Source organism: Heptranchias perlo, chromosome 22 (assembly GCF_035084215.1).
Source record: "Heptranchias perlo isolate sHepPer1 chromosome 22, sHepPer1.hap1, whole genome shotgun sequence".
Taxonomy (NCBI): Eukaryota; Metazoa; Chordata; class Chondrichthyes; order Hexanchiformes; family Hexanchidae; genus Heptranchias; species Heptranchias perlo.
The window spans coordinates 40,061,388-40,083,073 of record NC_090346.1 but is presented as its reverse complement, the minus strand read 5'-3'; the positions used below and the strand labels follow the sequence as shown (position 1 = coordinate 40,083,073).

At 42.6% G+C, this 21,686-nt stretch overlaps 1 protein-coding gene across 1 annotated transcript in view; it reads right to left on the bottom strand.

Annotated features, from left to right (window-relative positions):
• grin2aa (glutamate receptor, ionotropic, N-methyl D-aspartate 2A, a) overlaps positions 1-21,686 on the bottom strand; it is a 175,721-nt gene that overhangs the window by 32,242 nt on the left and 121,793 nt on the right. The window contains exons 6-10 of the mRNA XM_068003756.1: positions 20,520-20,688; positions 20,202-20,355; positions 15,724-15,849; positions 12,666-12,895; positions 7,413-7,573 (exon numbers count right to left, since the gene is read on the bottom strand). Of these exons, the coding sequence (XP_067859857.1) occupies positions 7,413-7,573; positions 12,666-12,895; positions 15,724-15,849; positions 20,202-20,355; positions 20,520-20,688 (840 nt within the window). The remainder of the gene's footprint in view (positions 1-7,412; positions 7,574-12,665; positions 12,896-15,723; positions 15,850-20,201; positions 20,356-20,519; positions 20,689-21,686) is intronic.

Below are 21,686 nucleotides of genomic sequence, written 5' to 3'. Positions count from 1 at the left end.
GCAGGGCAGGTTGAGAAAGCAGTTAAAAAAGCATACAAGATCCTGGGCTTTATAAATAGAGGCATAGACTACAAAAGCAAGGAAGTCATGATGAACCTTTATAAAACACTGGTTCAGCCACAACTGGAGTATTGTGTCCAGTTCTGGGCACCACACTTTAGGAACGATGTGAAGGCCTGAGAGAGGGTGCAGAAAAGATTTATTAGAATGATTCCAGGGATGAGGGACTTTAGTTACGTGGATAGACTGGAGAAGCTGGTGTTGTTCTCCTTGGAACAGAGAAGTTTGAGAGGAGATTTGATAGAGGTATTCAAAATCATGAAGGGTCTAGACAGAGTATATAGAGAGAAACTGTTCCCATTGCCAGAAGGGTCAAGAACCAGAGGACATAGATTTAAGGTGATTGGCAAAAGAACCACAGGTGACATGAGGAGAAACTTTTTTACACAGCGAGTGGTTAGGATCTGGAATGCACTGCCAGAGTGGGTGGTAGAGGCAGAGTCAATCACGGCCTTCAAAAGGGAACTGGATAAGTACTTGAAAGGAAAAATTTGCAGGGCTACTAGGATAGGGCAGGGAAGTGGGACTTGCTGGATTGGTCTTGCATAGAGCCGGCACGGACTTGATGGGCCGAATGGCCTCCTTCCATGCTATAACCTATGATTCTAAGATCAAGGGGTGATCTAATTGCAGTGTTTAAGATGATTAAAGGATTTGATAGGGTAGATCGAGAGAAACTATTTCCTCTGGTAGGAGAGTCCAGAACAAAGAGGCATAACCTTGAAATTAGAGCTAGGCTGTTCAGGGGTGATATCAGGAAGAACTTCTTCACACAAAGGGTAGTGGAAATCTGAAATTCTCTCCCCCAAAAAGCTGTTGAAGATAGGTCAATTGAAAATTCCAAAACTGAGATTGATCGATTTTTGTTAGGTAAGGGTATCAAGGGATATGGAACCATGGCGGATGAATGGAGTTAAGATATAGATCAGCCATGATCTAATTGAAAGGCGGAACGGGTTCCAAGGGTTGAATGGCCTACTTCAGTTATTATGTTCGTCAGCCTGGCATCACTAATGCTTTTATTATGTTAAGTTTGATTTAACTTGGAAGAATGAAAAAGTTATGCTGCAGCAAATAAGATGTTTCACTATAGGACCGATTTACTCTGATAGTCAATATGTCCAACTCATTACTGAGGTTTTGAAATGGGCTGTTTCTAACTGTTGCAATGCTCCTGAAAACTTCCCAAATTAATTTTCAGTAAGTTCACAGCATAGTTCTACAAAGGAGGCCTGGCTAATGCAGGTGTTTTGGTTTTCTTTTTCTTATTCCTCAGATAGAGGACCATGAAAGGCTTGGAATTCTTTAGTGAAATTATACAGCACTTTCTTTAGCCTGTAAGAAATTGGACCAGACAGAGCAGAGCAAGGGAAGAAAAATACTACCACAGGAGACAGGACAAAGAGGTTTGGGGGGAAAAAAAGCAAGGTACTATGAAGGAGAGATAAGGAGACTAATTTAAGAAAGGGATATAAATTAAGGGCAGAGGCAGACAACAGCAATAAAGCAGCTGGAGTCAGTGATTAGCGAGGAAGGTGAACACAGCATGACAGGGGAAAGCAAAATAAGTAAAGGAACTCCAGCATGGAGATAAATTTGAAGAAGCCAGAGGATAGCAGAGGCAGACTGGAGAGAGGATGCATGAAAGTTAGTAATTGAGCATGAGAGGGATATTTGAGAACGTACGAATGTGACTTGACAGCAAAGCCGTGAGACAGAGTGAAGCAGAAAAGTGACAAGAATTAAAACAGAGATCTGAACCATGGAGAATGCAGGAGTTGACTAGGATGTGAACAAAGAGACAGACAAAGAGAAATAAGAGAGACAGAGATGTACACACAGAAGGCCCGCAGAGAGACAGAAATAGAGGGAGGAGAGAGAAACGCATATAAGACAGGCAGAAACAGAGACAAACATACAAAGACACATCTTAATCAATATTAAATATATATTCATTCATTTTATAAGATCACAAGTTGTCAAAAATGACAGGCCCTAAGCACAGTGGGAACTCTGTGATAGTCTGTTTTAGGATTTAAAACAATAAACAATTACTTGCCATCAGTTGCTGCCACTTCCCATGATTTAATGTCTGTTGAAAACGCTGTGGTTGTTGATGTTGATGAAGAATCCAGTGAGACTTCAAAAAAGCCTCTGTCATGACTTTATTGAGATACATTAATGGTATTTGATTAATTAATGGTGTTTAACAATAATAGAACAAGTCTAATGTCATTTGGTTTGAGCTAAAATCTTTTCAGGAATGAAGGTGGATACTGTCTTGAGCAGGTGGTATTATTTGGCTGATTAGGCAATCAAGAACTCCCATCGAGTGCAGGTAGGGCAATTGTGGGCCTGTGGCTTCCATTAAAATTAATGGATGGAAAATGATAGGGTGCAGGCCTGCACCCTATCTTCAGAACCTGCTTGGGGAATCCTTGCTTGGAGAATCCAATCTCAGAATGACCCCATTCTAAATACTTGGGTATTTATTTTTAAAGTTTGTTTTCCTCTTGCTAGTTTTCTCCTCTCACCTTCTGAAGACTTTGGCTGCTTGTTTGGGTACTGTTTAAAGGGTTTTGATTGTACTCTGGTACCTCACTCAAATCTTACTCAAGTGCCCATTACTCATGTGTGAGCCTGGACATGTGAGTATTTGACCATGAGAGGACATCATAGAGACTGATTCTATCCTAATCCAACATCCAAACAAGGGCCACCAGCGGGGGGGGGGGGGGGGGGGGTCACTGGATAACAATCAGGAGCAGGGTCACAAAGCCAAGGGCACTAACCCAGGGCTGCCCTGGTTGAAGTTTGACCAACTCGGCACTGGAACCTGGCACCATCCTGGTCTATTGGATAAACTTGCTGAGCGATTGGGGCAGTATATAGTTTTTATTTAGGGTTACAATCAATATTTTTCTTCTTCCATTCATAAGTTAGCTGATAATACTGATTTTTTTTTAAGATAGTTTGACAATGATGGGATTTTCATAGATGTTCTAAATTAGTTTAACTTTAATTACTGATGCATTATATACTCTAGGGTCAGTTTAAATTCTTTTCACAGATTAAATATTCTAAGTAGCTGTGCAGCTAGACTAATATCGTGCTGTAATTTTAGATCCCAAGGTTTCATTTATAGAATCAGTTGGGATGACTATCCCTCAGAGCGCTGTATGAGTCTCGCCGGATTGTGCTGGTGCTTAAAGTTATTAATGGTTTCAGTCTATCCCACTTAGCTAACAATTTATCATGTAATACACTTGAATACTGGCCAAGATGATGAGATAATGGCTTTGTTCTGTAAAGTGCATGTGCACAGAACACAGGATGTTCCCCTTTAACCAATTGGCCCCATTATATTGGAATTCTCCTCATAAGGAATTTTAATCAGTAATTTCAGCTTGAAAGTAATAAATTGAAAGTGCATCTATTTGTGGAGTGCATACATAATAATGAGTGCTATGTATGACCAGCGGCATCTTAATAAATCCAGATTAATGACTGACCACTAGTGGTCACTGAGATTTATATGTTGCAACAGTTTGCTGCATTCTGGAGCTGCAATGCAGCACACAGCGTGCAACAGGACTGCCAGTTATCTCTAGCATAACTGTAGCTGTTCTTAAACCTAAGTGGTATGCTTTCACATGGAAACATACCACCAAGACTGCACAACCGTAAAGGCTGCAGCAGTGGCTTGTTCAACAGGAGATATCACCAGTGTGTTGTGCAGAATAAATCGCCTGAACGGTGTGGGACAGCTTGTGCCAAAAACTAAGCTCAAATTTTACCATAGGAAAGATTTATACAGAACAGGTTTAAGATGTCATTACACGGAGTGTGCAATGGCAATCCCTCTTTCCCCCACCCCTCCCATCTTGGCTTCTGGGGCAAGTTCGTACTGTAGCAGATGGTAAATCTTTGGCTTTTCTGTCTTTTTGGGGGGGGGGCGGGGGGGAGAGGAAGGGGCAAGGAGCAGATGCAATTTGGTGACACGACTGCTTCAACAATCTCCTCACACTGCATGTGGCTCCGTTTACAATTCTCATGCAGTGACTTCCAAGAGAGTTTGTAAGGCGGCAATGCCCCTTTAATGTTACCTTCATCTCTGGAAACTTTCATAAAGCCACAGGTTCTTACACAACTTCAATCTCCTTTTGTAATTATTTAGGATGAAAAAAAAATCAGGAGACATAGAATCTGAGTTTAAAAAAGAGATGCCGAACCTCACGGACAAGTTACCTCTCCCCACAAACAGCGCTTTGCTTTCAGCATGTATCGGCAACTCCAAAGTGTCAATAAAATCCTCCGTGGCAAAGCTACACAGTGAGCTCACAAAATTTGTGTGGTGTTTCCCTGAATGAAAATAATTTAAAAAAATATTGTTTGCTACCGGATAAAATGTGCTAACATTGATAGTGAGAAGTGGACACTTGTCACAGGGAACCTCTTGCCCAGTGACACTGTAGCCAATCCAATAAACTGATTCACCAAGGAAATGGAAGAGATATAGGACTTCACGGAGGAGAGCTTAAACTGAGATTATTCTCATCGACATTTTTGGGGGGGAAATGAACACATGGAGCTTATCTAGGGCTAAGTATCTAAATATTCACAGGACTTACCTCTAGACCTTCCTTCCCTGTTAAACATTCACATCTGCTACCCTGAGATCGATAGATTTTTGGACTCTAAGGGAATCAAGGGATATGGGGATAGGGGAGGAAAGCGGAGTTGAGGTCGAAGATCAGCCATGATCTTATTGAATGGCGGAGCAGGCTCGAGGGGCCGTTTGGCCATTCCTGCTCCTATTTCTTATGTTCTTATAATAGTTCATTGTCTTAATTGACTGTGTAGTGATGTATTGGCCATAAAGCCCATGAGCATCACAGATTTGATCCCTAGTCTGTGCCAAATTAGCAGTAGCAGTGGAGTCACTACAATCAGCTTCAGTGTCTCTGCGCTGGCTGGGGTAGGAAGGAGGGGAAAATCAACCAAAAATCCCCTCCTTGATCCAGTAACCTCTGCTGGTAAATGCATATATGTGGACATTGAGTGAGGATAGGAACAAACTCCCATAATCAATAATAGCGTGCTGATACACAGGGGTAGATTATCACATGCCTGATTCCATCAAGCACAGCCCTCCCCCCCCCCGGCCCCAATGAAATCTATCTGGCCAATTTCCACGGTCAGGCCACATTTCCATGCTGTCAGTGAGCGGGTCACGATTGGAGAGGGACAAAATTCCAGCTGCTGGAACCCAGCATGTGCAGGTAAATTGGGAGGGAGGCAATCTGGGGGAGGATAGCAGAGGGTCAGGCATCTCGGGGATCATTTTTTTACTAGGATCAGGAGGAGCATTAACGGTCCTCCCAACCTAACAAAAATCATTTAAAAAATGTAACATACCTGTTTTTGAGCGGTCCCTTTAAGGACCACCGGTTAGGACGCTCAACACAAGTACCATTGGGCGGAGTGTGCGTGACACATGGTCCACTCATCGGGACTTGAAAATTGCATCGGGGGCCTACCAATGTCATAGGACCCTAATTTACATGGGCTAATAAGGTGCCCACCTGTTTTCGGCAGGCACCTGGGCCACCTATTTCAAGGACCCCACCAAGATGGCGGCTACCCAGGCAACGGTGACACGGGGCAGTGAACTCTGCTGTCCAATTTTTCCTTGTACTACCACCCTGTTCCCAGCCAAAAAACAGGGATGAAAGTCGGCCCCTGACTATCTTAGCTGATGCATGTTTGAGGAACTAAGGGATTACTGGTGCCCATGAAACTGCAGTCCAGCATGAGTTTGAGAGAGAGAGAAAATTGGAAACAAAAAAAGATTCATGTCTATGTGTACAACTTATTTCTGCTAACCCATCCTCCGCTGAAGAAACCGCATTCAGGTCAAATGCTTTCAAAGTAATTGGCATTTAGCCGGACTCCAGCATAAAAGGAGAGCTCTCAGTATTTTAACAATACTCAGCAATAGCATGAAATTCAGGCTTGTTTTAATATAAATTAACAATTAATCCAATTTAATAGAAAGCAGTAGTCCGCACATCCCCGACAAACTGGCAGTTTGAGTTAGTTTGTCTGAGGTACGGGACCTGACTCTGGACTAAACTTATTGATTTTAAAAAGCACTTTTCAATTCCATACTATGCCCCACATCTCGATGAATCCAGTCTCAGCAATTACAGAACAGAGTACGGCTGTTTGTGAGGGAATGATCCACAGCTCGTGCGTCACGAGCAAATTTCAAATAATTGGCACCTTTTTAGCAGAGAGAATTTCTCTTAACAGTTCATCCTCTTTTGGAAGAAGAATACTTTTGAAACCAATAACATGAAGCATTCCTAGGTCAGGTGTCACAGACTAGATATGTAGTAAAGTTCTATCTACTCTTGTAGCAACGAGCTTTAAGCCCAACCGTAGATAAGCAATCCCCAACTCCATCAATGTGACATCTATTGGAAATGGGTAAAGACTGCACAAACGCGCAATACAGCTCCCAGCTGAAGAGAGGAGCCCAAGCACAGAGAGGAAGCAACTGTGTAGAAACCCCTATGTCACCCAGCCTTACTTATTTTTAAATGAATATACTTAATGTAAACATTGTACATAGAATCATGTAGCACAGAAGGAGGCCATTTGGCCCATCTTACCTGTGCCGGCTCTTTGGAAGAGCTGTTCAATTAGTCCAACTCCCTTGTTCTTTCCCCATAGCCCTGCAAATGTTTCCTTTTCAAATATATATCCAATTCCCTTTTGAAAGTTACTACTGAATCTGCTTCCACCACCCTTTCAGTCAGTGCATTCCCGATCATAACAACTGGCTGCGTAAAAAAATTCTTCTCATCTCCCCTCTGGTTCTTTTGTCAATTTTCTTAAATCTGTGTCCTCTAATTACCGATCCTCCTGCCAGTGGAAAGAATTTCTCCTTATTTACTCTATCAAAACCCTTCATAATTTTGAACACCTCTTTCAAATCTCCCCTTAACCTTCTCTGCTCCAAGGACAGCAATCCTAGCTTCTCCAGTCTCTCCACATAACTGAAGTCACTTATCCCTGATATCATTCTAGTAAATCCCCTCTGCACCCATTCCAAGACCTTGACATCCTTCCTAAAGTGTGGTGCCAGAATTGGACACAATACTCCAGCTGAGGCCTAACCAGTGGTTTATAAAGGTGTATTATAACCTCCTTGCATATTCCATGTATTAATCAAAACTGAAGAGCATTTGCTTACAAATAGAAAATACTTCGGAAAAAACAAACAATATCTAAAAACGACTTGAGTTTGGTGCTGAATGAAGAAGTGGGTGCCATCTAATACTTACCCAGTCTTCAGGCTAACCAGGGCATGTTGCACTCCTTTTTGGTTATACTTGGACATATAAGCATGCATATCTGGATAGTTATTTCTAATATTTCTTTCTGTGCTTCCATTTGGAACCGTCCCAAATCGAAAAGGCGGCGAATGGTCATACGGCCTCTGAAACTACAAGAAATATAAAAGTCATGGTGATCAGCTTTAGATTGACTTTTCAGCAGTGATTCTCAAACACCAGAAAGAAATAGTCTTTTTCATTCTAAACAGTTTCAGCATTCCCGTGTTAAGCATTAAGAGATCCAGAAATCAAAGGGCACCAGTTCTTGGTTAAGTACTTATGTGTAAAGCATTGAAAGCTCCCACAGAGGCAGGTTTCAAGATCAGACTTATGGTTTTCTTTGTTAACTCTGCCAAAGGGCCCAAGAGCTGTACATTTTAATCCAATAGTGTAACCCGATGATGAAAGACAGTAGCATCCCAAAAGACAGTGTCTTCCTGCCAGTACTGAGTTTTATAGCTAATCAGATTTATTAAATGTATTAAAAGTCAATTTATTTTACAAGCTGAGGGTTATAGAGTAAAACTCAATCTGATCCCCCATACTGTCAGACCATATTCATATTATAAACGCTAGGTTCAAATGTATGGCTCTTAGAATCTAAGAGGGAAACCAATGCAGTGCACACACATATCAGTGCTTTACACATTAATAATATTCCTCTTCAAAGTAAATATTCTAATATGTCACTGCACCTTCCTCTTTCCTTTAGGCTGTCATGATTTTTTAATGATGAATATAAATCTCAGCAAGATCCTTATCAATGCAGTGACTGGCTATCACAGCATTGTAAAATGTTGGTACAGTCACTGAGGATCTGCATTTAAATTGTTTCATTGTGTCATCTCTGCATCGCAGTGCAAACGTTCAGTTAAGTGCAGGTCTGACAGATTACTCAATCCAAGTACAGGTGTAATTTCTATACTGTGAAGTCCATTTGTTATAACAGTTTCCTTTCACCATGTTAATGGCAGTTATTGTCTTAATACTGGGCTTTTGGTAATGACAACACTCATCAGTATAGTAAAATCCTCATATATATGTACTCTCCCTTATTCATTATTGCCTAAATTTTTCTGCCACTGTATATTGCAACAACATTTCACTCCAGCCAACAGAGGTTCAGATGCAAGAGAGTATTTTCCCTCATCCTTCTACGTTTTAATTTAGTTCTTCAGAACGACAACCTCCTCCCTCCTCCTCCCCGTTGTTTGTATGTTTCCACTCTCCTTTAGGTCGTTTCACACCGCCCACCACATTACCTAATCGAGATAGCAAGTCGACACCTGACCCCAGGCATTTGCCAATCTCTTGAGCTCACGGCAAGGAGATACGCCAGGGCGTCAGTGGGGCACTCTCCCTCTGAATTCCCTCCCTCCTGTGTGGAAGTGCCTACTGTTTACTTGGCACTAACCTCAATGGTACAGCACTCATGGTGTAAGGAACCAAGGGCATCAAACCTATCGCTGCTGCAGTGAATCAAACGCAAGCACATTGTAACACACTGATACCCAGCATTTAATATCAGAAACATTCTCATTTTCACAGGTTTAAAACCAATTTGCTGAAACCTATGAAATATCTGTCGGTGACTCAAGTAAGTTTTTTATTAAAGAAGTGTCGCCGTTGAGATATGCTGCCCGTCTGACCACAGCTATTCATCATTGTCACCACAGGAAATTGCGGGCACTGCAGCATCATAGCCTCCACACTGCGCAGCACAATAGATAAGCTCTATCTGCATATAACAGTGCTTAAAATGGGTCAAACTCAATCCAGAAATGTCACAATTGTGCCGCTAGATGATTAGCTATAGCAAAGGCTGCAAAAAGAATTCCTGCGTTCTAAGCGATCAGTTGAAATTGTCCTTCATGGACTGGAATAACAACAGTCTCGATGTGAAATTACATCTAAGGTCCATTTCGGAATCTAATGGGAGATTTTCACCCACCTTCTCCCCCGTGCCCCTGACCCACCTTGAGGGCTTTGGAGGAGCAGATATGGCATTCTTTATGGGCATACCCGTCTATGCTATTATCATGGAGAAGGAGCAGCACAAGATGTCAGAAAGGAGAGTCAGGCAGCATTTAAGGAAGATGCAGCCCACCAGATATGATTCCTCCAACACAGAATATACAGGCAGCACAGATCATTCAAGGACTTTAGTGAAGAGGTACGAACATATGAACATACAAAATTGACGGGCAGGAAAAGATCAGCTGGTCCATCAAGCCTGGCCCAAACCATGAAAGCCAGAGCATCATGATTAAACACTTCTTCCCTCTCCCCAACCTCCCACTCACCCCTGCAGCCATGTAATCTCCTGGGAGAGGCAAAGCACAGCAAAGGCTGTGGAACCCAACAATATCCCGGTTGAAGTGCTGAAGACCTGTGCTCCAGAACTAGCCAAGCCTCTAGCTCAGCTGTATGTATGTAAGAAGAGTGCAATTCACCAAAGGAGCAACGGGGCAGCGCTGTCACCTACTGTGTGCGTTTCTACAGCCAGGACCATCTGCCCATACTACTCTATCTGTGGCCATGAAGGTGGCGACCACCCGCAACTCTTATGGCACAGGCTTATTTCAGGCAGTCGCAGGGAATCTCCATAATATCAGCCAGAATGCAGTACAGGAATACATTCGACAGGTGACTTAAGCACTTTACAGGCAAGCTGGGGAATTCATCCCGTTGACATCACAGCAAGACAGCAGCAAGAAAGGGCACTTAGTTTTCCCGAGGATACTGGCTTTCTGAAGGTCCAGGGTGCAATCAATGGCAATCATGTGGCTTTGCGAGCTCCTACAGAAAACCCCCTCAACTACCTCAACAAGAAGGGTTTCCACCCCCTCAAGGTACAGATTGTGTGTGACAACACGCAAAGGATCCTATATGTCAATGCCAGATATACTGGAAGTTGTCAGGATGCATTCATCCTTTGAAATGCGGCCCTCAGTGACCTTTACAGGGAAGAAAATCATGTCAACAGATGGCTTTGGGGTACAAAGCATACCCCCTCATCCCATGGATAATGATCCTACTAAGAGTGGCCCGAATTGCAGCAGAGGAACGCTACTTGGGACACATGCCTCTACAAGACTGGATATCAATGGGCCCATCAGATTCAATATTGTTCTTCCTCATTGGATTATACTGTAATGATTCTTTTACACTGTAGGTCATTTCAAGTCAGATCTTACAATGTAAAATAATCTCAAATTCACACAAATGTTGATGGTTTTCATACATGTTGTACAATAACATAAAATAAAATAAATATGCAGTTAGAATTTTTTATGATTTATCTTGTGTCATGGTGTGCAGATCATTGAAATATGGGCTGGGAATTTCCTTGGAGCTGCTCTCGCTCCACTGTCGTAACTTCGTTGGAAATGCAGCGGAAATTCGTTTGTATGTGCAGATGGAGTTTCCATTACACTTCCAGCAAAGTTACCACGGTGGAGCGGAAGAGCTCCAAGAAAATTCCCAGCTTGGTTGAATGTCTCAATATGGCTGCCAAGGTGCCCAGAAATATCTCAACGCCAAAGTGGAAATGAGGCAGTAGAAGCAGAAACTATTTTTTTTCAACTCATTCCCCTCTTCCACATCTCCTTATACCGCACATTATACCTCAACTGAGAAGTTGAGCAGATGACCTAATGGACCTCTGCCAATAGTGCTCCGAAACCAGGCATTTAGGGGTTACACAAGAGTGCACATTTTAGTCTTCCTTCCTGCTCTGTCTATGGGGCAGAGTCTGACCTTTGGTCTACACCTCTCCCTGAAAGCTAGCCTGAGATTTGGATCTCATCACGGCAGGAAGGACAATCGGATGAACAATCCCGCAAACTTCTGGTATTCCTGCACTGCTAAAGATGAAGTTTATGTAAATTCCCTGCAACACGTAGAGCTTTCAGGAATTCCAAAACAGGGAAAACATAAGAAATATAACAACAACTTGCATTTATCAGGTGCTTTTAACATAGAAAAACACTTCTCAGAGGCGTAACCAGACAAAAATGAACGCCGAGTCAAAAAGGGAGATATTAGAACGGGTGAGCAAAAACTTAGTCAACGGTGGGTATTAAGGAGGGCCTTAAAGGAGGACATGGAGGCAGAGAGGTGGAGGGGTTTAGGGAGGGAATTCCAGAGTGTGGGACCTAGACGGATGAAAGGCACGGCTGTCAATTGTGGGACGGAGGAAGGGAGTGGGTGCACAAAAGGCCAGAATTAGAGAAAGAGAGAGCTGGGGAGGTTGTGGGGCTGAAAGAGGTTACACAGATAAGGAGAGGCGAGGTCATGAAGGGATTTAATCACAAGGATCAGAATTTTAAATCAGAGGCTTTAGAGGACCGGGAGCCAATGTATGTCAGCATGGACGGGGAAGATGATTGAACGGGACTTGGTGCAGGATAGGATACAGGCAGCAGAGTTTTGAATGAGCAGGTTTGCAGAGGGTGGGGGATGGGAGGCAGGCCAGAGAAGCATTGGAATAGTCAGGTCCTGAGGTCTGATATTCCTCTCCTGGTGATATCCAGCAGCAAATTGGGGGGGGCGGGGAAGTACAATGGGAGTGCGGTCCACCAGAAACCGGACTTTCTCTCCGGCCCAAACCACCGTCATAACTCAGAGTGCCCTGCAGCTGCCTGCTAAGAGATACAAAGACCTTCCTGGGCTGAAGATGGAGGCAAGTTTTAAAAATCTTCAGCTTCTAATGGATAACAAAGGCAATTGATTTCCTCCAGGATCAATTACCTTTGTCGGAGATACACATGGGGTCCTATCAAGGGCCTTAACGGAATTCTCATGAGTTCTCAGCTGGCAAGAGGCGTTGTGAGTAGAATTTCAGCGGTAGCCCAGGAGTTCCCCCAGACATGCCCCCTTGATGTGGAGGCGCAGGTGCAGGACTTGTCCTCCCTCCACCCACCAGAAAATTTCTCAGCTGCTGAAAGGGGAAGAAATCCCAACATAACCAAATTCTGCCTCATTTTCCAGTCCCCATCTGGCCGTCCCACCAGAGAATCACCCAGGGCCCAATCAGAATCTCGAGTCCTAACAACAAAACATGTACTGCACAAGGATAGGCTTATGATTAGTTGGCAAATCTGTTCAAAGCCATTTAAGGATATGTTTTGCCATTCAATGGTGGACTTGAGTTCTTGTCAGTATGGGACTACGCTAATTAGCAGTGAAAGCAATGATTACCTTTTTATCACTAAGTCCAGTCACTTGGTCAACAAACTCTTCCTGGATCATAAATGCAGCCAAATTGGCAGTGTAGCTTGCGAGAAATATTACAGCAAAGAAGGCCCATATGGACACAATTATTTTACTCGTTGTTCCTTTAGGATTCTGCACAGGCACAGAGTTGTTGAAGACCAAGCCCCAAAGGAGCCATATTGCTTTGCCAATTGTGAAGGATGGACCATGTGGATCTGCAAATAAAGAACAAAGTATATAAACATGTGCTTTCTAAGAGCTCGGGATTTTCCGAAAGAAACTTTCAAAACACTTAATAAAGGAAGTTGGTTTCATGAATAAAGCTTTATTTCACCAAAGTTTCATAACGCCAGTTCCAATTTGTTTTCTCAGACTGCACTTTTAGAAGCCTATACCATTATACTTAAAGGAGAAGGTAACTCTGTAGCTCAGTACAATCACAGATAGGTATTGCATTGAATTCTTCACTGCCAGTACCTTTCCTTTACTGTTTTAATCTTCTTGTAAATCTAACTGAAAGAGTTCCTCACTTTTAAGCTGGTGACCAGGTGTCAATGTCTTTGAATGGCAGTGTTTCAAACTGAGTTTCTCACTGCAGTCTATAGTAATTCCTTGATAAATAGATAACTTGAATTTTGAGGCAACTTCTTATTTGGTTAGTGTCAGTGATTAATGACTAGCATAAACAATTTTTATTTTCTCAGTCCCTTAAAATGAAAATAGATGAGCCTCCAAATGCATCTGGGTGGAAAACAACATAAGGTGGCCACAAAAACAAAGATAAATCACTGACAGTGCAATGACAATCTCACAGTACATAGCAAGAATAAAGTCGCCCAAAGAAAGCGGATGAATGGAAGCTCAACAGCTTGGAAATGAAATGCCTCAAGATAATCTATGAAGTGTATTTGAGTAGCATGTGACAAACATGGAAGCAGGAAAACAGGAAGGGAACAGCCAGTGGCTGCAGAACTGAAGAAAAGCAAAAGAGGTTAGGTCATGTTGTCAGGGTAACCAGGATCATACTCTGAAGATATGCCTTAAATTGGAAAGCAGCTATCTTCAAGCCAACTGCCACTTTTGAAGGCAGGAAGAACTTCCATACTCTTTTCCAACACCAACTTCACTCTAATCTGTCCTAAATGTTAGGAAGTATTATTCTTTCAAATGGTCTTGCACCTTGGGAGAAATGTCTTTTTGACTCACTGACACTGCAGCACTCCACCACTGACTGACCCAATCATTCTCCTTCCTGCCCATTCTCAACACAGCTCTGCCTGGTACCTTTTTCACCCCTCCTCCTACTATGGATTTCTTTAGTCTCTTCTTTCTGCCGACCCTTCCTCAGCTAAACCAGCATTTTAAGTCACCAAATGTTGGAAAGAACATAGACAATGACAGAAAAAAGAACTAAGGGAAAAAGAACCTAAAAAGCCTTTGGCTGTAAAGCACTTTATAAATGCAAGTCTTTCTTTCCCTCCCTAGATTGGGAATAAATAGTAAAATGCCCATACAAACAGGGAGTAGTCTTACCATTCAGCCAATGTATTCTATTTATTTATACAGCCTATGTATAATTTCATTAAACTGGAGTTTTGTAGCACTGACTGAGTTAGTGGGGCTTCTGAGTCCTGGTTTTCAGAGTTTATTAAATAAAGCTGAGATGTTTCTACTTTATAAAAACACATCTGATGGGAATGAAAACTTTAAACCTGAAGAAGAATCGGTGTTCTATAAGGCTATGTGTGCGATGAAACATGCAGCTGACAAGCATCACAATGAATCATAAGGAATCTGTCATTGTATCATAGAAATACACGTGCGGCAGCAATTTTTCTTGTACCAAAGATTTCAATTATATGATTCCATTACCCGGGATGGCATAACTTTCCAACAAGATTTTAAAGAAAGATGTTTTTTAATTTCAGCATCAGTAAAATCTTACACACAGGTTTTTTCTTTTTGGAATGCAGCTAGTCCTTTAACAAGCTGCCTTTTGCTGAAGAGTACAAATACTTTATTACTGAGCCAGATGGCAGCTTGAGGATAAAAGGCATTTGCTGGCAGCATGGGGCTAATTTGACTTTAGAATTTCATAACAAACTGTTTAGAATAATGCTTTATACCTCCTGAATAAGACATACCATTCAGGATTTGGAAATCACAGGATGTGCTATGTTTTAATAATATTTTCTGCAGTACTTACAAATTAAATGTATCATTTTCACAGTAGCCCAGTAAATCAGACAGGAGGGTGCCTGCTTCTTAACCAGATAAAAAAAAGACTTGCATTTATGTAGCACCTTTCTCAACCTCAGGACGTCCCAAAGCACTTTTCAGCCAATTACGTACTTTTTTTGAAGTGTAGTCACTGTTGTAATGTAGGAAACACAGCAACCAATTTCCACACAGCAAGGTCCCACAAACAATGTGATAATATCCAAGTAATCTGTTTGAATGATGTTGGTTGAGGGTTTAATGTTGCCCATGGCATCAGGGAGAACTTCCCTGCACTTCTTCGAAATAGTGCCATGGAATCCAACCAAGAGGGCAGATGGGGCCTTGGTTTAACGTCTCATCCGAAAGACGGCACCTCCGACAGTACCGCACTGGAGTGTCGGCCTGGATTTTGTGCTCAAGTTCCTGGAGTGGGATTTGGACCCATAACCTTCTAACATCAGAGGCAAGAGTGCTATCACTAAGCCACGGCTGACACCTTAACCAGATAATAACCCTGCCTGCCAGCTGCTTGAGCTTGATAGTGATCGGTTCATATTTCTGAACATAAGATGAAACAAGAACCATTCTAAACCTGTGAAGTAAAAAACCAATCTCATGTACGCGTTACTATGACCTTTTTTAACTCAACCCAAGTGCTTTGCTAAGGATGGATTCCAGTGCCATCAACAGACAATGCCACCCCAAAATTTATATATCGGCACCGACCATGTAATTTGTAATGTACCATGACATATGGAAGTGTGTACATTTTTCACAATTCTATACGAAAAAGATGAAAACAAGATAAAAGCATTCAGCTTACCTCTCCCTTTTGCCAAATTTCTGTTGTACCCAACTGGGCTAAAATACTCAAATATAAAAACAGCAATGGCTGACACAATGAGGAGCATGACAAACATCATAACCCATACAGCAGCACTGAAGGGCTCTAGAAGAAAACAGAGAAAAAGCTTGAAACAATTCAATACATCATCCATTGAAAATAATATAGAACAGAGGCATTGAGAAGACATACAGACCAGATTGGCCCTACAATGCTGGCATGAGAGAATAGCACACAAACTTTGAATATCATCATTCCATTTAAAAATATATTATGCTAATTTGCTGTAGCTTATTGCAGCAAACTGTACTGAAAACTATTTTTTATTAAAATAAAAAGACTTTGATCACTCAACTCTGGAAAATAAGGGGTCAACTATAAATGTCCTCATTTACACACACATCCAAAGTTCCCAGGGAGGATGGGAGTGATAGCCTCAGGTATTTTAATTTATTTTGAGAATAAATGCTATCTATTTTTCTGCTAGTCTCCCTTGAGTGAATGGTCTGCTTCTAGGTCTCTGTATTTGCCACTGCCACTGATTATCTGAACCAACCATAAGGACATGAACAATGACTGTCTGTAGATGCCTCTCTTTTTAACTTTTCCCTCCCTCCCCCCAAAAGCTGTTAAGGCTAGGAAAATTGAAAGCATCAAAACGGAGATTGATAGATTTTTGTTAGGCAAGGGTATTAAGGGTTATGGAACCAAGGATGGAGTTAAGATACAGATCAGCAATGATCTAATTGAATGGCAGAGCAGGCTCAAGGGGCTGAATGGCCTACTCCTGTTCCTATGTTCCTTCCTATGTTCCTATGAAAGAACCTTGTGTTTGCTGGATACTTTCTCACAGTGACATATCGAAGATCAGAAGTCAGTGGTGTGGGGAATACAGCCTGCATCCTGCCCTTCTATTACACCGCACATTAGTCCTTCAATGTACTGCCCCAATACACTATACAGGTTCTTATGAAGGGCCAAAGTGAACAATCTCTTTGTGTTTGTGTAAAAACAATGACAGCTATTGATTGGCTCACAAGAAAGCTAATTTGAACAATTAAAATAATAAACTGTTGACCCTTACATGAAGGACATCTTGTGCCTCACACTGTGAATTTATGGTTGAAAGTTCTAATCTTGGTTGGCATCCCACCCCAGATGGCAAGTTGCCAACCTGGACTGGGTTATCAGACAGAGACATCTGGTAGATCTTACTGAAGGGAAAAGGTGAAAAATAACCAGGGTGCCACCTGAGGATGCACTTCAGTACCCAAGGAGTCTAGAAAGTGGCATTAGTGAAAGCTGTGAAGATGCCAACAATTACCAGCCACTTTCTCAACTGAAAAACCCAAGAAACCACTGGGACTACAAAAAGCAACTACATGCATTTATATAGTGCCTTTAAAGTAGGAAAATGTTCCATGATGCTTCATGGGAGCGTAATCAGACAAAAATTGACACAAAGCCTAAGAAGGAGTTATTAGGAGGGGTGACTAAAAGCTTGGTCAGAGGTGAGTTTTAAGAAAGATCTTAAAGAAGGAAAGAGAAGTGGAGAGCCGGAGAATCTAGGGAGGGAATTCCAGTGTTTAGGATCGAGGCGGCTGAAAGCATGGCCGCCAATGTTGGGGCAAAGGAAGTGAGGAATGCATAAGAGACCAGAGTTGGAGGAACACAGAGTTCTCAGAGGGTTGATGGGCTGGAGAAGGTTACAATGGCTTCGGTCTTCCCAATGTTTAACTGGAGGAAATTGCAGATTATCCAAGACTAGATATCAGACAAGCAGGCTGACAACACAGAGGCAATGGAGGGTTGAGAGAGGTGGTGGTCAGGTACAGCTGCCTATCGTCAGCGTATATATGGAACCTGGCATCATATCTTCAGATGATGTCGCCGAGGGGCAGAATGTAGATGGGAAATAGAAGGGGACCAAGGATAGATCCTCAAGAGGTAATGGTGGGGGGGGGGGGGGCGGCGGGGGTTAGGATGGGAAGCCATTGCAGGAGATTCTCTGGCTACGACTTGAGAAGCAAAAGCGAAACAACTCTTGGACAATGGAGGAGAGGCATTGGCGTAGTCGACCATGTTAAAGGCTGCAGAAATATAAAGAATGACGAGGCGGGATATTGCACCACAGTCTGCAGAAAACTGATTGGAGAGGATCAAGCTTGGAGTGGTGGAAAATATGGGCACGGATTTGGGAGGCAACAACATGTTCAAAGTCTTTGGAGACGAAAGAGAAGTTGGAAGATGGGGGAGTAATTAGCGTGGACAGAGGGGGCAAAGGTGGATTTTTTGAAGAGGTCGTGATGATGGCAGATTTGAAAGGGAAGGTGACAGTACCTGAAGAGGGGGAACCATTTGCAATATCAGCTAGCATGAGGACCAGGAAGGGATGTTGGGTGATCAGCAGTTTGGTGGGAATAGGATTGAGAGAGCAGGAGGTGAGTCTCATGGACTAGACGAACTCGGAGTGGGTATGAGGGGAGATAGGAGAGAAAATAGATGTAAAAAATGCGTGTTCAGGGCTAGGTCTGGGGGAAACTTTGGGGGAGGTTAGGCTTGGTAGCAAGGGAAAGGGAGGGAGCTGAACAGATGGTCTCAGCCTTAGTGACAAATAAGTCCATGAGCTCCTTGCACATTGTTAGAGGTGAGGGTAAAGGGGGCAAGGGAGAGGGGCTCAAGGAAATGGTTGGTCATGGAGAATAGAAGCTGGGGGCTATCTTTGCATTCCAGGACGATCCTGGAGTAGTGAGCCATTTTGGCAGAGGAGAGCCGGGCCCGATAGTGCTTGATTTGGCCCAGCCAAATCTGGCGATGAGTGGCTAAACCAGTTGTGCACCATATGCATTCATGTCTGGGTCCTCTAGAGTTAAGGGAGCAAAGATGGGGGTAGTACCAGGGAGAAAGACGAGGCTGAGAGAGAGTAAGGGTTTTACTAAGGACAAGACATCAAAGGTGGAGGTGAGGAAATGATTGAGCAAGTCGACAGCTGCTGAAGTATCATGGTGAACAGAGGGCCAAAGGCTGGACTGTTGGGAGCTTGAAAGTGGTGTAGGAAGCGATTTGGGGGGAGAGTTTTTTCCAGGCGTGGACCCAGAATGAAGTGGGGTTGAAAGGAAGGAGGCGGATGTGAGTGGTGAGGGATAAAAGGAAGTGATCAGAGGTGGCCTATTCTGTGCAAAGAGGAGAAAGTGGCATGAAAGATTAAAGTAAAAAAAAACATAACAGGAGGCAGACAATTGATAAGTCACTGATGTGGCAAAGGAAAAATAACAATTAGCCAGACTGGGAGTGTTGCAGTCCTGGATAGGTGGGGGATGGAACTACATTCTAATAAATTAGAGGAATATTACTAACCTTTTTTCATTTGCTTTCATAGCTTTGAAATCCTTAATATTTCTAGTCTAAACAAGTGAGATTTCAAAACTACCTTAAAATAAAACAGCTTTATAAATGTAAGCCATGGCCTACATTTCAAAGTACATGAAATCCCTGAATAGTGCAAAATGACTCCACTGACCTGAACCTGCCATCTCTCTCAGGTCAGTTATGATGGATAAAATGGGGAATTGGGAATGCGCTGTGCCAACAAACCCGCAACTTTTAGAAAGCACAATCCTGCCGTCTATTATTCTGACTGCTCAGAACATTGACAAAAATCGTGCAATGTCTGAGGTGGGGTTGAGCACGCACTCTCAACATGGATTTGTGATTAGACTACTTTCATTTGATTTCTGACAATTATCACCTTAGACTATAATCATAAACTCCTTTCCTCTTGTCAGTGTACAGTATGTTTGCCCACCCAGGTTAGAAATAGAATGTAGTTCCATCCCCCACCTATCCAGGACTGCAACACTCCCAGTCTGGCTAATTGTTATTTTTCCTTTGCCACATCAGTGACTTATCAATTGTCTGCCTCCCATTATGTTTTTTTTTAAAACTTTAATCTTTCATGCCATGTTAAAAATAGCAGACATGGCAGGGTAATAGGAATGTGTTTTTGAAAAATAGACAAAAGAAATCATTTTTAAAATGGACTGTAGTTGTTTCAGGAAGGAAAAGAGGCCAGAAAAGTTGCTAATTTATTTGTCCTCATCAAGGAACTTGATGTTTTTACAGTGCAGTGAATTTCATCATCATTATGCAAATTAAATCATTGTATCACTTTGTTCATAAGCGCAGTTGGAAAGCTATGCCAATCACTTTCCAATGCTGGAGATGCCCCTGTAATCGCCAGGTTGCTGTTGTCAGAATCGAATCTACAGCACCGAAACAGGCCATTCGGCCCAACAGGTCTATGCTGGTGGTTGTGCTCCACACGAGCGTTAACATCACAATAACGTTAATTAAGCCAGATTGCTCCTACACGTCAGTGAGATCACACACCTGCTATTACTGGGCTACGACAGACAAGAGAACGAACGGCACGGGTAAGACATCTCAAAACGGTTTACCTAAAAACGCAGAGGGGGACACCGTGCCATTGCTCCGAGACACCATAACACTGATTCCTGTTTCCACAAATGGTACCGAGAAGTCAACAACTTTAGACCTCTCCTCATTAATGGTCAGCGAACCAACAGCCATATGCGCTCGCTGATACATCACCTGGAAGTAGTGCAGGCAACAAAAGAAAAGATGAAATCAGGTTAAAACACACAGCCTGTGGAGCTTTTCTTCATTGTTTCTGGGGTTTTTTTTTGTTCGCGAACAGATTCTAACCCTAAAGTTGCATAACTTCTTGCGACTGTTTATTACCTAAAGCGACTTACATCACCAACCATTCCATTCCATACACCATTGATTTTTTTGCCGTGCTTCCCGTTTGTCACCAGGTACAGATCATACGTGAATTTCACAGTCCTCGCAAGTTTCTTCAAAATGTCGATGCAAAACCCTTTGCAACATTTTTTCACATATAGCTCCTTTTTGGTGGAATTGCTGCCAACGGAAGAAAATAAACATTTGTAAGCTGTGAGACAACAATAGCAAATAAATCCCCGTTACAGAAACATGGACTCTGCCATTTGATCCCACTGTCAAACCAGGCTGAAATAGTTAATGTTAGATTTAGGGCTAATTGCCTTGATCTGGAAATCAGTGGATCATGTGGTTGCATAAGGCGCTCATCAAATTCTTCTCTGCTATTTTAGTGAAGGGATCACTGGGTTAAAGTAAGCAGGGTAATGTTAACACAGTTAAATTGGTGGTTAGAGGAATTTGACACAAGTGTGTTGAGTGCCCAAATGATAACATTGATCACAATAAATTCCAGACTTCTATGTGTGACTTCCAATCTTAACTAAACCTTTCTGCACTGTGTAAAATAAAGATCTATGCAATCAATCAAAAATGTGACTGGTCACATTCCGATCAATGTTTTTTTCTGGTGCACACCAGGAGGAAGCATTGCAGCTTATGAGAATAACACAGGAGAGGCTAAGGGAGATGAGAAAGTTGCAGGCAAACTGCCAAGAGGTTGGTTAAAGGTAGGGAGAGGAAGAGTTCCCTTGGTTTCAGCTTTATGTGGAATTTCAACATCTGTAAGTGGGCACTGACTCAGCTGCTATTTCTTCAGAGACGTGATTGTTTACACAGCTAAAGAAGGTCCTGTGTTTTAAATCTCCTAGGGTATTGCATAGAGCAAAAGGAGAACCAGCCAGAAGAGCAATTGGGCACATTATGCTTCACCAGTACTGTCCTGTCCTCACCAACTCTGTCATCGCATCTTATTAAGGGAGTCAAGGGATATGGAGATCGGGCGGGAAAGTGAAGTTGAGGTCGAAGCTCAGCCATGATCTTAATGAATGACGGACCAGGCTCGAGGAGGCCGTATGGCCTACTCCTGCTCCTATTTCTTAAGTTCTTATGTCCTGTAGCACCAACCTAGACACGTCCACTTGGGAGGAAGTAGTTGGGGAGTTAGAGGGCACTGTATG